Source organism: Struthio camelus, chromosome 6 (assembly GCF_040807025.1).
Source record: "Struthio camelus isolate bStrCam1 chromosome 6, bStrCam1.hap1, whole genome shotgun sequence".
Lineage (NCBI taxonomy): Eukaryota > Metazoa > Chordata > Aves > Struthioniformes > Struthionidae > Struthio > Struthio camelus.
This window is the reverse complement of record NC_090947.1, coordinates 16,894,842-16,911,700: the sequence shown is the minus strand read 5'-3', so window position 1 is coordinate 16,911,700 and position 16,859 is coordinate 16,894,842. Positions and strand designations below refer to the sequence as shown.

Genomic DNA, 16,859 nt, shown 5'->3' with positions numbered 1-16,859 from the left:
GGAATGTATTGTTCCTCTTTTTAATATTAGTGAAACGCAGATTTTGTTATTTTATAAATATCCTTCTTCTAGTTTCTGAAGAAGAAATTGCCTCTGAGCTTTATTTCTCTATTTCCTAGTTGCTTTCTGCTACTACTTTGTGTCCTTAGAGGTGTGATATAAGCAGACATACTAGATTTTTTTAAACTAGCATTTTCGAGGTTGGGTTTATAGAAGAAGTCAACATTTTATTTTGTTAGAGAAAAATTTTTTAAATATATTTTCAACTTATGCAGAACTGGAAAACGCAGGACTTCTCATGAGGAAATTCTTTCTTATAAAATCTCCACCTTGTTTTCTAGACCAAATAGATTAAGTTTGTCGTTCTTTAACTCAGCACTTCTCTATCCTGAACTACACTTGCAAGTTTTTCCATGACCCGTCATCCAGCATTTTTCTGCACTATAAAATTTAGAAAATTTGGTTGAAACAAAAAAAAAATTTGTAACATAGAAAGTACTATTACTCCTAATGTTGAGTGGTTTTTAATCCTGGAACACTGGCAGCTTAAACAATTTTTGCTCTTCTCCTTGCTTTCTATTAAGTCAAATAGAGCAGATGGGAAGAGGACATGAAATGCAGAACAGAAGTAGACAGTGATAAATTTTTTCCCAAGAAGGATGAATCGCTTATTGCACTACTGTCAGCTGAACTAGTTTCCTGAAATTATTTTTTCATGAAAGAAGCTGCTGAGATTGCTACAGTTAACATTTATGAACACAAATAAGAAGGGAGTTGATGGTGTGATTGCCTGTAGGTGGAGAGGCAGTCACTACGATTATGATTAAGAGGGAGGTAATCTATGAGATGGTCTCTGTTTTAATATATTTTGCAGCACAAAGGAATTTAAGACCTCTACTATTTGTAGTAATAGCATTGAAACTGTGATGATCCGCAGGGAGAAGAGAAGCAAGATTTCTAGAGAAAGATAGTCTTTTATTAGGCCAGCTTGTATAGCTAGGACAAGTGAACTACCTTATAAGAATTAGCGTCTTCTAACCTCACATAAAAGAATTCTGGGTACAATATTTACTCGCCTCTTTTAACTAGCCCAACTGATCTTACTAAAACATAATTACTTTTTTAATATTCCAAAAAGACTCTATATATAGAGTCTTCCTATTTCCTTAAAAAACTTTCAGATACCAACATAACACCAAGTTTCTCTAGCAGGAATACAGTACTAATATCTGCATTTCTTTGAAATGTACTTACGCTGAGTTTTATTTTCCTTTCTAGTGCTCCTGGAAGTGGCCCCATGTTCAAATCCACTACAGTAACTGTGCGTGATAATTTCAGTGATATCCCACAAAGTGCTGCCATAGACTCTGCTAACATACAAGATTTCAACTGCACATTAACGCATAGTGCACAGAATTCTGAAGATGTTGCTTCTGTTATTTCTTCCACTCCTGAAAATGCATGTAGTAATAAATCCGACACTAACAAATTTGGAGATCAAGTTCAAGGAGCTCAAGGACATAAAGTTGGGTTCTCTTTTGCTTTCCCTAAGAAAGCAGCAGTCAAACTGGAGTCTTCAGCTGCTGCTTTCTATGAATATAATGATGAAACATCTATTGAGCATGGTTTTAGCAGAAAAAGTAGATTTGTTCCAGGAGCTTGTAATCTTCAGTCTCCATCAGCAGAAATGGTTCTGTGCCCTGATGAGAAACGTAACTGCTTTCCCCCACTGGTAGAAAAATGCGCTGTGACAGAAGAAGCTCCTGAAACTCAGGATTCAAAACAGCCAGCCTGTAAAGAAAACAGAATGCTAGAGAGTCCCATATTGTTTCCTGATGTTTCTCATTCAAAAAAAACTGTGTCTTCTGATTTGGATGGCTACAATATTAATGTAAGTACAACAGATTTACCAGATCAAACACTGTCCACAGGTGCAACCAGTAATCATGTACTGCCTCTGGAATGTAACACTTATGAGCTGCTGGGAAACGGATCTCTAGCTCAGACTGCTATGGAGAATTGTTTATCTCTGCAAGATATTGCAAGGGAAAATAATAAAGACAGGAACATTGATCCATCCACAATTGAAAATGAAATAAGACAACTTGGGGCTGATGCATTGATTTCATCAAATTATGAAGAAGATAATAGAACCCCACAAAGTAAATCAGAGACACACAAAAGACCCTCTGAACCATTTGTTCCTGTTCTTAGCAAACATGGATCAAATATACTTCAGTGGCCATCAGAAATGTTAATTTACACAAATACAGACCCATCCATTTCTTATAGCTGTAATCCTTTATATTTTGACTTCAAGTCATCAAAAGCAAGTGATAGCCAAGAAAAGCCCAAGCATCAGCCACACATACCTCATTCTCACCATAAAACTGAATCCAACCATAGCCTAGTCTTAGGTTTTACAAATAAATCCACTTCCGAATGTGGTGATTATGAAATGGAAATGGATCAAAATGTGTGCAACTATACAATACCTCTCATAAGTGATGTTTCCCTCATCAGAAATTGTGATCTTGAAAAAAATCAAGATAAAATGTGCTTGGATGAGTCATTCAGGATAAGAAAAATAGAAAAGTGTCACATTTCTAAAAATCATTTACGACAAAACACTGTGATAGATAAGAAACATAGCAAAGTCCAGATCAAAGAAAGTCATGTAAAACGGCTTTGCAAAAATAGAAAATGGAAAAAGAGAAGAAAACTATGTCATTGCCATCATCATCATCACTGTCGGGAAGTAGCAAAGGCAGAAATGAAGATTTCCTCAGTGCCTGAACAGGAAATTAATTATATAGATGAAAATAAACATCAGTACCTTCAAAATAATCCAGAGAAGTGCAGATATGATGCAGGGAATATCTCGTTACCTACAGATGAGATACAACAGTCATCTCAAAAACTTGGCTTTGAAAACAAAACTCATAGAAGAGCCATAGCTGCATCAGCTCATGCATATGGGGACAGAGGCTCATGTGAGATTTGGAATGCAAAAAATAGTAACCACAGCACTGATTCTAACCACAGGAAGAGCAAAGCAAGCTCTCGGAGACAATCAAAACAACTGACTCTGAATTCCAGAAGACATAACTTAATGTGCTCTAGAGCATTTTGTAGTTGGAAAGTCAGAAGATCAAGGTGTAGCCCAGAGCATAAATGTTTAGGACACGGCAGTGAGAAGATTCTGAGTCAAAATCAGTCCATAAAGAGAGGTTACAACTTTCTGACAGATGAACCTGAAAAATCCCACGGAAAACGAAGACAACATACCTATTCCTGTTCATCAGATGAAAGTTTGTACAGACAGACATTTTTAGCAGAAGAATATTTAAGGCAAACAAGTACTTTAGCTGCACATCACAAGGCAAAAGGGAAACGCAGGCGGAGGAAAACTAGAATACGTCGTGTATTTATTGACAGAGATGCAAGAAGTGAGACCTCCAGAGCTTTGGAAGAAAATTCTACAAATTCTACATTAAATATTTTGGGAGAACTGTTGGTTCAAGGCAATATAGAGCAAACTGATATGGATCCCGAAGTTGTTAATGGAAAAAATACAGATGAAACAATGCAGCTGGTGGAAAACAAGTCATCTCTACAAACTGATAGCTCACATTTGCTGGGGAAAGACAAACTGACAGAGTGTTCAGCAGCAGAGAACACTTCGAGTACGTTTTCAGAAGTTGTCACACATTCGGCTGCTTCTGTTCCTGAGCGTAATGTTCCAGCCGCTGCAACTACAGAGGACGTTCTGGAAGATGAAAAGAAAAATGGAAATGTGAACAATCATGAAAATCAAGCTCCTTATAAAGTGCCCATCACCAATTTGGAACAGGTTTTCCCTAGATCATTTCTTTGCCACTATGAATTGGCTGAGGCTGTACCGCTTGAGAAAATTAATGAGGTGACTAGTGAATGGGTACGGTGTAATTCTGGCATATTTAACAGCCCACCACCTTTGCCATTCAAAGAAACACATATAAACAGTCATACCTTTTTAACTACTGAGCAGTTAATTGCCCCCTTCACCCTGCCAGATCAGACATTGATGTTTCCTCCGGATAATCACGAAAAATTCAAAGACCTCCAATCCGAAGCATATCAACAGATCATGCAGCAAAACATGCTGGCTAACAAAGTGAAATTTACCTTTCCTCCTACAGCAGTCCAGCCCCCGAGTTCTCCTTTGCCCTTACCTTTGCAGCAGCCACTGTGTTCTACCTCTGTTACCACAATTCATCACACTGTTTTACAGCAGCATGCAGCTGCAGCAGCAGCTGCTGCAAGTACATTTAAGGTTCTTCAGCCCCACCAGCAGTTCCTCTCACAGGTCCCCACTCTTTCCAGAACACCTTTACCTCATCTATCAGTAGGACCTAGATTTTTTCCAGGAGGCCATGCAACTTTTGTTGCTCCACCGCATTTGCCGCTGATTCCGACTTCAGTCCTCCATCCAACGCACCTGACTTTTCCCCCACTGCCGCACACAGTGTTTCCTTCCCTGCTGTCGCCACATCCAGCTGTCATTCCACTGCAGCCCCTCTTTTAGGACAGATCTCTAGCAGAAGCAATGGGAAAAAGGAGCCTTCAAATAAACTTGCTATTTCTACAGTCTCCTCAGCTTTGCAAAACTGTTGTGTGAATTAGTGAAATAAACAGGTTAAAAATACTCATTCATTTAGAAGGATTTACTGTAAGTATAATGATGCAAATATTTATGTAAAATTCAGACCTATCCTATAATTAAAGCACTGAATAGTCTGATACTACTATGAACTATATATACATAAGTGCAAATCATGTCTTAGAATATGTATAATGTACATAAAATATATTTATAGTCTGTAACTTATGTTGTAAAGTATTCACTTTTTGGTTTTTATCTTTATGTATTTGCACCTGTTTACTGTTTAGACAAAGCTGATGCACTATGTTTTGTACTATGTTCTCTGAAACTGTAATCTAGTGACAAACTATCTCTTGCAATAAATTTTTGTTAACTACTTAATTAAATCAAAAATCTTTCATTGTAAGCCTCATGGAAGTTCTTCCATGTTGTTGTGCATTTGAATAACATCCTCTGCTCCTGCTGTATTTGGATAATCAGGTTTCCTGTACTTCAGTGATTTATCACAGAGGCTCAGAAGCTAATACCTTGAGGACAGCTGTCTTACTGAGCAAGAGAGAAAGGATAATAGATCTGTTTGTGTTAGCGGTTTGATGTCACCATGACAAATTTTGCCTCCTTGGAGTATGTGCACAAACTGCTGACTGTTTGAGCTAATCTCTTTTATATTAAACCATGAAAAGACTACGTAACAAAAATAACATAAATGATAGAGAAAAAGAAGAAAAAAATCAAAGACCGTTTGACTTAAAATGGAATGGTCAGCTACCTTATATTGAAACCATGCAGCATAGGGAAGACCTTATTTCCATCAAGCCTCCAAATGTTCTCCTTTTTTGCATGCCTAAATTTTGCATGTCCACATGAGCAAACACTTAAAGGGTGTCTTGCCTAATTTGCTCTGTGAAACCCACATTTATACTTAGTTTTAGAGAGCTCAAATTCGGTACTCATCTAGGTGGTAGACAATGTAGCCTCTCCCTCCCCCCATTAGAGGGAGTGCAGTAGACTGCCTACTTTAAAATGCAGGTGTACGCAGAAGAATCAGCTAAATACTTATAGGCTGTCTTTGATTGACACACATCTTACATTTACCTCAGTGGGAGACAAATCTGTCAGATGAAGATCCTTTCCATTTTTGCAATACATGGAAATAGCAAGAATATGTAAGCATGACGGGAGGTAATGAAGAACTTCAAATGTGGAACTTTTAATTCCACAGCAGTTTGATTCAAATTCTTACCTCATTTCACTCTATTTCCTGCAGCATTTTGCCATAAAAAGAATAATATAGAATAGAAATAACAATAATATATAGCTATTACTTCTAACTGTAATTCAGAGAATTCTCTCTACCTCTGCAGCCTTTTACTGTTGTCAAACTTCATCCAACTTTAGCTACTGAAGTCTTCTCATTTACTTTAATATGAGATATATTAGGCCCACAACTGTGATGGCCCAAAATCAATATAGAAGTGATTCTGAAATAGAACTGTCTTTTTGACTTAAAATGAAATAGTCATGTGAGTGAAGCTAAGAATTTGCAGCAGGATCTTCAGTGATAGCAGTAGGCCCTCTGTAATAAAAGGTAAGCTAGCTCTGAAATTACTGATTTCTTTTCACCATTTATATATTATAATGAAATTATACACAGTTGAACTGAAAGAATGTAACTTTGAAGATTATTAAAATACGTTACATATTAATAGATGCATACATTACCCATTTAACAAGGAATATTATATTCTGAATAATATATGTCTGGATGTTATTTTTTGCATCTATAACCTTAGAACTTGACTATATCAATATTGCCAGTTTTAGTATAGAATTGCATTAAATCTATAAGAAGTAACATTTTGTCAATTATGATCACAATGTTAGATGCTTAAGGTTTGTAAGCTTTCCTTGTGCCACTATAAAGGGCAGAATTATGTTAATAAGCAAAAAGATAAGAGCACATGAGTCATCTGGTTATGGAAAGCCTCTTGAAACCCCTGTCTGAGAGTATGGCATGGAACAGGATGTTGCTGAGCATCTATGCGTATAATGCCATAAAGAGGATATTTTTTTCTCTAGCTTGTAGTTTCAAGTGACTACCCATTTTTATCTGTCTGATATATGGAAAATATAGTTTAAGTTGCCTCATCCTATTCTTTGTTATTTCAGGAGTATGCCTATGTAATCTGTATGTCTCCACTACCCCCTGTAATGTACAGGTGTGAAGCTGGCTCTAAGCCACATTGCTCAGGCACTGGACTCCATATAGCAACAGCAGTAAAAGGTGCATGCTAGTTCATCTCATATCTTAGCTCACTCAAGCCAGCTTTTTGTACCTCTGTGCTCTTCTGCAAAAGTCAGTGCAGACATTTCCCCTAGATTCTGATGTCTTATCAAAGAAATCAATCTAGTTATACAACAGTACGCTTCAAAAGAAAAAAAAGAAACAATGTAGGACAGTTATTGTTACACTTTATCACATCCATACATTTTTATCTAGCAGGAAATTAAAACGTAAAAATTTCAAATTTTCAGTTATAATGTTCATTGAAAAATCTCATCTGTTAACTTAGATGTCCACATTTTTCCAACAAATGCTCAAAAAGCTTTGGATTTTATGTTTTTTCTACAATTTAAATTAAATATATTCTATTTTAAGTTGTTAAACAGTTTTAAGACACTGCATAATTATTTATTATATGCTGTAATTGCTTTTCAATAGTGTATAAACTACTTAGAATAAAAGACTAATAACTACCAAATGTAATTATTTTCTAACATGTTATTGCCCTTAGTGCTAGAACTGTTTGTATATGTGACTTCATATGTAAAAGCAAAAACAATATAAAAATAAATTACACATTAAGTTTAAAATTGAACACACTAAATTACCTAATACAATGTTCTTTTGGGTTTCTGTTTTATTACTAAATATACAACTTTTAGTGAGTATGCTATCTAAATGTAGTTCTTTTTCATGTTATCTGCTATTTTAGGTTTAAAAGTGTATTTTTTTCCTATGACTTGGCCTCTGTAAGTAAAAATTATTGCAAATGCTAAACAATTTAATTTTATATTATTCTAAGTAAATTATACCAAATTTATTTAATTGAATTAATTTACTTTTGAATTTTAAAGTTTGCACAAATCTAGTGCTTTTTTAAAAGTCTATTTTCCTGTCCAGTTTGCAACTTTATGGAATGATTGGGCTCTGTTCATAGTGTAAACAATTACAAGTGATTCTGTTCCTTTAATCTAACTGAACTGTAAGGATTGAATCTTCAGACTGCAACGATAAACCTAATTTAGGTTATAGATTTTTGTTAAATGGTTTCACAGAACAGCTCTGCAGAGAAATGATTGAAAAGTTAATATGTTCCATTGAGATGAGAAATGTAATTTTTTGTCCTTGGAAAGTTGCAATCTGTCCAAGCTATGGCCTTGTTGGAGACATACCATTTCTCAGGTAATGTGAGCCATAGAATCATGTTCTGTAGGATCTTTCAGGCATTAAGAATCATAATCATCTTGCATTGTTAAGCATAGTCATGTATTTTGTGTTGCCTTGCCAGTAAATGCATAAAATTTTGTTGATGCTACCAATACCTACAAAAAGCAGACGAATCAATTTGTTTATATGGTCTCGTTCACAAACTATACATTATCCAAGCTTTTAATTGCTTGGGAGAAATCACGAGATTTAAGGTTCTGTGGGAGTGAGTAATGGTATTCATGAATATTGAAACCTCTGATCAGATATATTAGTAAAAGAAACAGCTTGTAGCACCTTTTCCTGCATATTATTGAATAAGAATATACTTTTTATCATTTAGTGTAATTAAATGACAATGAAATTACTGTGCAGCAAAGGGTCTTCTTTATGTGCAATGTTAACTTTTTAGTTCATAGACTTCTTACACTCATAAAAAATTCATTTGGGAATGACATTCAAACTAAGCTTTAAATAACCACAGGAACATCGATTTTTCTTTAGTGTATATGTGTATATGTGATAATATACTTCTTATAAAAGATACAATTTACAGAATGGCTATAGTTTTTCTGAGTTTTTTTCCTATGATCACATACATTTTTTAAAAAGTACGTTTTTGGCATTATGTTAACATTTACTTGACATTTGGCATTTGAAATACAACTTTAAGTATATTTGATCAGATTCTTAATTGGTGTAAATCAATGTAAATCTTCTGACATCACTGGAAATTCATTGATTTGTATCAGCTGAAAATCTCTAATACTGCAATGTTAAAGATTTTATTAACCTTCTCAGATTAAATACTAAGGCAATGCATTATAGTCACATAAATGCATTTTGAGACACTTATTTGTTTGTAACTATAGTGATGTGTTTTAATCTGTCGGGTATTTTGACCTGGTGTTCGTAGACTATACATTCTAAACTCCGTACATTAGTTTTCTGATTTCCGTTGCTGTATGTTGCCTAAAAAACTGTAAATATGTAGTATTGCGCATACTTATGCAATATATTGGCCTACTGTAAAACTTTAAAAGCTATATTAGCTCTTTTTATTGAAAGTAAAGACATTTTTATTGTATAGAGATCGTTGATTTTTTTTAAATTAACATGGCTTCCAATCTAATGTATACACAGACATTTTTGTAAGTCATTTTGTTTTAATGTTTATAACAGCTATATTTTTGTATATTATTTTATTTATGTTCTTCCTCTCCCCTTTACTCCAGAAATTTTATAAAATTTGCTTTTTTCTGTTTATATCTGTGAGTAACGTTATCAGTTTCTTAGAATCTATATATCTATGAATAAGAATCAGTGTTTTTCTGACTTACAGCTGCAAAAATTAGTATGCCAACTGTAAGAATTATAAGACATCTTATATTTCTTTGAAACTTCTTTTTTATTTTATGGATTTTTTAGGAGGTTAGTAGAATTTCTACAGTGAGTCTGAATTTTGACCCATGGGTAAAATTTTGAAACCAATGAGGTCAAAGGAAGCTATGCCCTTAATTTTAGCAAGGATTTAATTTGACTCAGGACATTAGGGCACTTTATTCATTAAAACTCTCTAAAACTCCTTTCAGTTGAATAATAATTTCTCTTTTATCTATCTCACCCGTGTTTTGAAACACATACATGTACCTTCTGTTCTGATTCCAAAGAAATAAATGCAGTTAATTGAAATGCTGGGTTTTCTACCTGTGCAGGCTCATTTAGAAGATTTTAGTAAGCATGACTACATTCATACAATATTTAGGTAACATGAGATATCAGACTGATCTTTATTTTTACTGGAATAGGATCAAAATATGCAAATCTATGTAGAGAAAAGCATAATAATTAAATAATATTTTATTTATTTTAAGCAAACAGAGAAGTTCTTTTGTGAACTGATTAAAGATTTTTTTAATATGTTGTAGATAGTACCTGTGCCGACATGGATGAGAAACAGCAAGTGAGTATTTCACATTCAAAATTGTACATTTTATAAAGAAACATCTTGCATTTGTAGTGCAGTCATATACATGATTTAGGCTAATGAAATCTGGAGTGAGATTAGGCTAAAACATAGAAAGGAAGTTCTACTTCAAAAGGGCATGATCCTCTTCTTATACAGCAATAGATCAATCAAAAAAATCCATCTGAATTAGTATATCTGTATTACTGTGAGTATAGAGAAAGTAAAGGCCAGTATAGCTCCAAAGTTTTACTTGAAATGTAGCTCAGGTTAATCGTCTAGGTAATTTGACCCAAAACCTTCTTGTAGGTAACAGACTCTTTTATACATGGCTATTATGTCACTGTAGCTCTCTCAAAAATAAGAGTAAAATCCAATCTTTTCTCTTTTGCATTAATAATGACTATTCAAATAAAAAGGAGACATTCACTGTAAGACATGTTGTAAGGAGGAAACTGAATCTGTCCAATGCCTAAATAATACTTTTTGCAGGTGGAATTATAATTGCCAATAGAAGGGATTTTATTTCGTGTGTGTGTCGGCATGCCCACAGAACAGATTATCAGTCAGGATTCTTCTTCTCCAGGTGTAATTTTGCACCTGTAATTAAGTAGTGGTGCGACTAGGTGGTTGGAAGTTAACGTACTGAAGGACAAGAAACCATGGAATTGAGGCATATTGACACATAAGAAGAAAGAAAAGAGATTATTGTGTAATACATCTTTTTCTCTCTGGGGTTGAGGGACATTACTTCATCTGCTTTTTATTGCTTATCTATATTTTGTATCTTTTTACCACTTACATTAACAGTGCTGTTTTTCTTAGTATGTCTTCTGCTAGTCTGTCTGCCAATCCATCACTGTCAAAAGTAGGCAGAATAACAAGAGAAGACTTGCATACAATTTGCTCTAAATAATGTCCTTTTTCTCTCTTGAGAAATTTTTCTATAGAATAAGGCTTCAGTGTGCAAAATAAGCACATAACTTTCTCTGCCACTACCTACAACTGCACTGGGTTCTCTTTGGTTCTGCTACATTGTCATTCTCTAGAAGCAGAACAAATAAAAAGATAGGTATTTTCATCTAGCAACACCAGTTTACCCAGTATTAGATGCAAAGAAACGTGTTGGAGACTTAACCATATTCTTCACAGGAGAGAATGAGATAAGGAATGTCCATCACAAAGCTATCATGAGGGAATTCTTGGAGATAAGAAATTGATAATGATGAATAATAGCAGTAATACTCAACCCTTCTTGGTATGTAAAATAAAAAAATAAAATATAAGATATCCTTCAACATGCAATATCTGTGTAAACTGTAACCAGTCATCAGTCCCATATTGAAAGCATGACTGTATCCTGGGGCACCAGGTAACTGATGGAGGTAGTGCTGTATATGACAGAGTATTATTAATAAATAGGGTACTCTATTGAATTCAGATTTCTGATTTTTGGACAGCACTAATTTCTACCCTGATATTTTTGGAGAAGGAGAAATATGGGGATTTGAAATTGACGGTATTCACAGAGCTAGAAGAAAACACAAAAGGGATACAAGGAAGGCTAAGCAGAAAGGGGAAAAGCTGTAAAGGGTTTTTTAAGTTAGGAACAAAGAGCTTTAATAAATTTTATTTGAGCCTACGGAGAGTAGTGATAATCTCTAGAAACCCCCTTATCTTCTTTTATTCAGTTCTCCGTAGGAGTACTTTTGCTTTTTTAACCCCTGGATACCAAAAGATGGGATTTCCTGATACAGTATTGTGTGGTATTAGCATGAACAGCAGGATATATGAATCCTGAAGTACCAGAGGGACTAATTACCTAAAAAGGGTTTAAGTAGCAAAACACCTATTAGAATATTTTTCACAGGGCGCAAAGCTGTGTAAAAACATGAATGGAGACTATCTGCAGCTGCATGTCTAAGAGGTATTATTTGAGATATAAACGTTTGAGAATCTTTCTGCTGCTGTGTCACAGTGTGATGTACTGTATCAAAGCTGGTTCTTTCCATCATTTTTCATTATCACGCAGCGTTACGAAGCTTAACATAGCTGATAGATGTGATTTGACACGTCACAAGCAGATGGGTCAGCAGGAACATCTAAAAATGACACTTTTCTCAAATGCTGCAGTTACAGAAATATCCTCCTTGTAAGATATTTTAAAATAAAAATATATATTTGCATCTGATGACAGATCTGAGATCCCTTTCCAGCGAGTGTGGATGTTTGGGAAGCTATCAGCTGTTTTACAGTGCATTCTTACAAGAGGAGGAAGTAGTGGACGATTAAGCAGATATTGCAACCATAGAGAAATTTTTCCTGAAAGATTTTGTATAATTTTAGCAACAGGAAATAAAAGTCCTAGTTGTCATCAGAGATTCCGTGACTGTGACTGCTCTGCACGGACAGTTGTCTGAAATTCAGTGGTGGCCTTTTAGATGGAGAAAGCTCTATAGAATAACTGGCAAAGTTCCTTTTCATCTTTTAAATCTGTAATGCATGTATATACATATTGTTAATAATTCATATTAATGGAGCTCTCTTGCCCAAGAGCACATTTTCTTATCATGGAAAATAAATTGTTTAATGAGTCTAGGATAGAAATGAGAGTCTGCATCTAAATCCATCCAATATAGAACAGTACTAGAGATGAGGTGCACACTTCCATAAACAAATAAATTCATTACAGCTTAATAACAGGGAAAATAAAAAGTAAGATAATTCTAAAAATATGCAAAGTCAATCCATATTTTATCCTAGAGCCAAATTCCAAGTGCTCACATTATCTTTGATAGCCTTCAAGGCTGGCTGCAGTCCACGTCAAGATGAGCAGTAAAGATGAAGTTTAATGTTATCATTTAGGACTAAATTTATAGGGAAGCAAAATTCAGTTTTGTGGTGGTAGATGTCTGGGTCTGGGTGCTGATAGAAACGAGGTAGGATTGCTCAGTCTGGTGCTGGGTCACTGTGTAGGTTAAGGTGACATGACGAGGTGGAGAGTAGCTTTGGGGAGTTTAGAGCAGAGGAAAGGATCCAAAGAGCGTCAAGATAGTTGAGAAAGAACAGACTAAGGAGATGTCAGTGAGTGTGTGGCAGGGGCGGGCAAAATTATGAGGAATGGAAAAGGAAACTTTAGTAGCCTTAAAGCAAAATGTTGCAAGTTGTCTTCATCCTCTGAGCATTAGTGAATTTAGGCAACTGCCTAGTTTTCATGTGTTTTAGTTGGCTCTGCTGGGCTTCCTCGGAATTAAGAACAAGCTCAAGACTTCTCTTTTCCTGTATTTAGCTACTAAATAAATTTCATGCTTAAAAATGAATAATAGAAGATTCAGCAATGACTGAATTTTTTTTTCCAAATCCCAGCTATTGAAATCTTCCTCACAACAGTAAGGGCTCACTCATCTAGGTCGTGTCATGTCCAGCAAGTGTTCTTCCAGTGAGTATTATTCTGCCGTGGATTATGAACATATTAAGGTACCAGATGAACTGAGAATTTGGTCTTTTACAAGTATTCAATTTTTCCTATAGTTTCATGTATCTACTATAAACACAGACCATTTCAGTTTAATGTTTTGTCAAACTTCTAATGACTGTAATTATTTTTCATCATGATTTAGTTGCAAATATTTGTGTTCAGTCTAGGATAATTCAACTGAAAATAATTTTTGCTTATTCTATTAAATGATTACTCCTTTTTCTTTCACAGAAAAATTATATGCTCCTAAAACTGAATTAATGATTCCAGCAAGTGAAGTGTAACTCTCTCATTATGTGATAACAAATATATGAATAGGATATGGGCCTTTTCTTTTCAAGATTCTATTAAATTAATAATAAGTAGGCACTGGTTTGACCTGAAATCATGAATGCAAGTTTGCTTGCTTCAACATCTGTATCTGGCTGAGCTGCTCTGAATGTAAATTTGTAGCTTGAACTAATCTATGACAATAAGTTTTTGGATTTATGGAGAATTATTTAGCTCAGAAATATCAAGCCAAGCTCTGAACCTTGAATTTGAGATAATTTGCTTTCATAGCAAACTTTTGAACTGGGTCTGTGTTTGACAGCTTTGTGGATCTGGGGAATTTCTGAAGCCATTGACAGATTCTGAATACTCAAGAAGAATACTCATTCATATAAGAACCATTCTGAATGTTCTCCTTCCACAAAGCTATCACACAGTTTATTAGTCTAATGAACTCAGCCACGTTCCTCGAATTTTAGTAAACTAAAAAAGCATTACTGTATTTGTGTACTAAGAACCATAAGTGGGATCCCATCAAATTATTTTCATGGGTATGGCAATTTTCATATTGCCATACTAAATTTTTCTTGTAGTAAATGAATTTGATCATTCAAAAAACATCATTGGTTATATTAGTTTTAGTTTAAAGTCTGTGCAGTAATTCACACAGTCATTCTCCTTTTGAAAGCAAGGGAAAATCTGAGAGCTTGCTTTCTCTTACTATTTGTCACAAAAAACTAATTTTATCTTAATAATTCTTTTTTCTTTCAAGTCATCCACAAATACTAATATACCTGTTCTGTTATGCAATAAAGGAATTACTACTATTCCAAGTGATTCCGCGAGTGGAAGCAGGGGAACCTCTGCTTCTTTGGAGGGTTTAGACACAGTTCTTGTTTCCTCCTAACTCTGTGGTTTTGTGATACTCCTTGTCAGATTAGTGTAGAGTATTTTAAAGCAGTTGGCACCTAAGCCGTCAAAAATGGAAGATTAAAAGCGTTCCTTTGTTTCTAGGCATTCATTCTGCATTGCAAATTGGAAAGGAAAAAATCCTTTCCTGCTTATAACGGACGTACATTTCAGGTTTGCTGTATAAGCCATGATAGTTACATTGTGGAGGTTAGGAAGGAATTTCTGTTACTGTGACACTGTCCTTGATATCCGCACTAAAACACATGCAAGATCTTGAAAAAGGCTATTATATTATGAGCAGCAGAATGTATATGAAGATAGAAATGATTCCATTCTTATCTCAGTCACAAACATGGTATGTGACTTAGGATAGAAATAATTTTCTTGTGCTTCCTTTAAGAGACTGGAACAATTACAATTATCTTCTAATCTAGTGGATACACTCATCTTCTAGTATAGTAGATCAGTAGATGAAATACATTTTATTAACTTCTAAGTTTCATTAGGTTTTCAACTAGAAAAAGAGAAAGGTAATATTTTCAATATTTATCAAATTTGCTGTTTTGGTGCAAACAATATACTAAAGATTTATTTCATAAAATTTTCTGTGTTGATTTTAAACTTAGCATTCAAAAGCAACATTAAGTACAATTGATTATAATTTCTAGTATTTTTTGTCCGTATTAGCAATAGAAAGTTTAGTCCACTTATTTTAGAAAAGGTAAGACTAGTCTAAAATTGCTCATGAATTCTGATGTATAGTACTTTTTCCAGAAGGAGGATCTCAAATCAATTACAATCATTATAGAAACACCTATACATTCTTCAAGTCATTTCATTCATCAGTATAATAAGCTGCAACCCCAACTAATAATATATCACAATCCACAGTAACATTATGTAACTGATATGAACAGGAAAGGCAAAGAAATACAGAGAATAAACCTTACAATAGAAGCAACCGGAAGGCATTATGCTAGACAGTTTGCAATTACTCGGAATACTTGGGTACCTCGTTTATGATCACTTTCACAAGATCTTCTGTCACTCAACAAGGACAGAAATACAGAAAAAGACTGTAAAAGTGACTTTGGTCCCAGATTCTCATTAGACCATAAACGCTAGCCAAGGTTCATAAACATTGTACAGGTTTGGAGTGATGATGTTCACCAGGGCTACTAATGTAGCTTTAAAGCAATTTTTGGAACCTGACTCTTAACCTGTGCTCATTTCAAATAATAAAATGCCTAGAAAGGAAATGATCTGCATGACAAAGCTCTCCTTATTTCGTGGGACTTAAGCCGTTTTTTTCTATACATAGTGAGAAAAATTAATGTGAGAAAACAGCCTGAAAGGACTGGTAAAATGAAACAAACAACAGATCCCTATCTACATATGATCTCCATGTGTGCTTGTTGCATGAGACAAAAAACATACAAAATCTAGTTCTTAAATTAAGTCTGTTTGCTTAGTAGAAATTACAAAATATGATTAGTTGTCCTTTCAACCCAAATTTTATTTAACAATATAGTAAGAAATAAATAAGCAAAACAAACCCCTCTACAATTAATAGACTAGCAGTATTTATAAGCAGAGCAATCTGTTTCACTGCGATGTAATACATCATTTGTACTTCCTCTGAATGTAACAAATTTGAGTTGCAGTTGTGAATGATTTATTGCATACAGTTGATATGAAGAACTAATGATTATAAATAAAATCAAGTCCCCCACTGGGTTTGGACTGTGGTACTTTGAGGCTCAAAGGCCCCATGTATATAAATAAATTAAATGTGCTTGCAAATGTTTCTGGGTGCTGAGGCCAGCTGATACAGAACAATGCAGTTAGTTATGTCAGTTAGCTTTTGTACTGTCCCAGGAAAGGTGGGTGGGTGCGTGCGAATGGTCTTCAGATTGTTCAAGGTGCAAAACTGCCTAGCAATTGTTTGGGAAAGTGCTGCTTGGCACAAGCTATGTCTGTGCCAGGGAGTATACTAGCACTTTGTAACCAGTCACATTCCAGTGCTGTGTAACTGTCTTAGACGCACTTAAATTTATTAGTGAGATGCAGCTAATACAAAAGCTGCAATAAATACAAA

General features: G+C 34.7%; 1 protein-coding gene across 2 annotated transcripts in view; it reads left to right on the top strand.

The window, feature by feature from the left end:
* ZNF804A (zinc finger protein 804A) overlaps positions 1 to 9,204 on the top strand; it is a 539,028-nt gene extending 529,824 nt beyond the window's left edge. For both annotated transcript variants that reach the window (XM_068948362.1, XM_068948361.1), the window contains one exon: positions 1,279 to 9,204. In XM_068948362.1, coding sequence (XP_068804463.1) covers positions 1,279 to 4,567 — 3,289 coding nt within the window. In that variant the 3' untranslated portion in view covers positions 4,568 to 9,204. The remainder of the gene's footprint in view (positions 1 to 1,278) is intronic.
* The last annotated feature ends 7,655 nt before the right edge of the window (positions 9,205 to 16,859 follow it).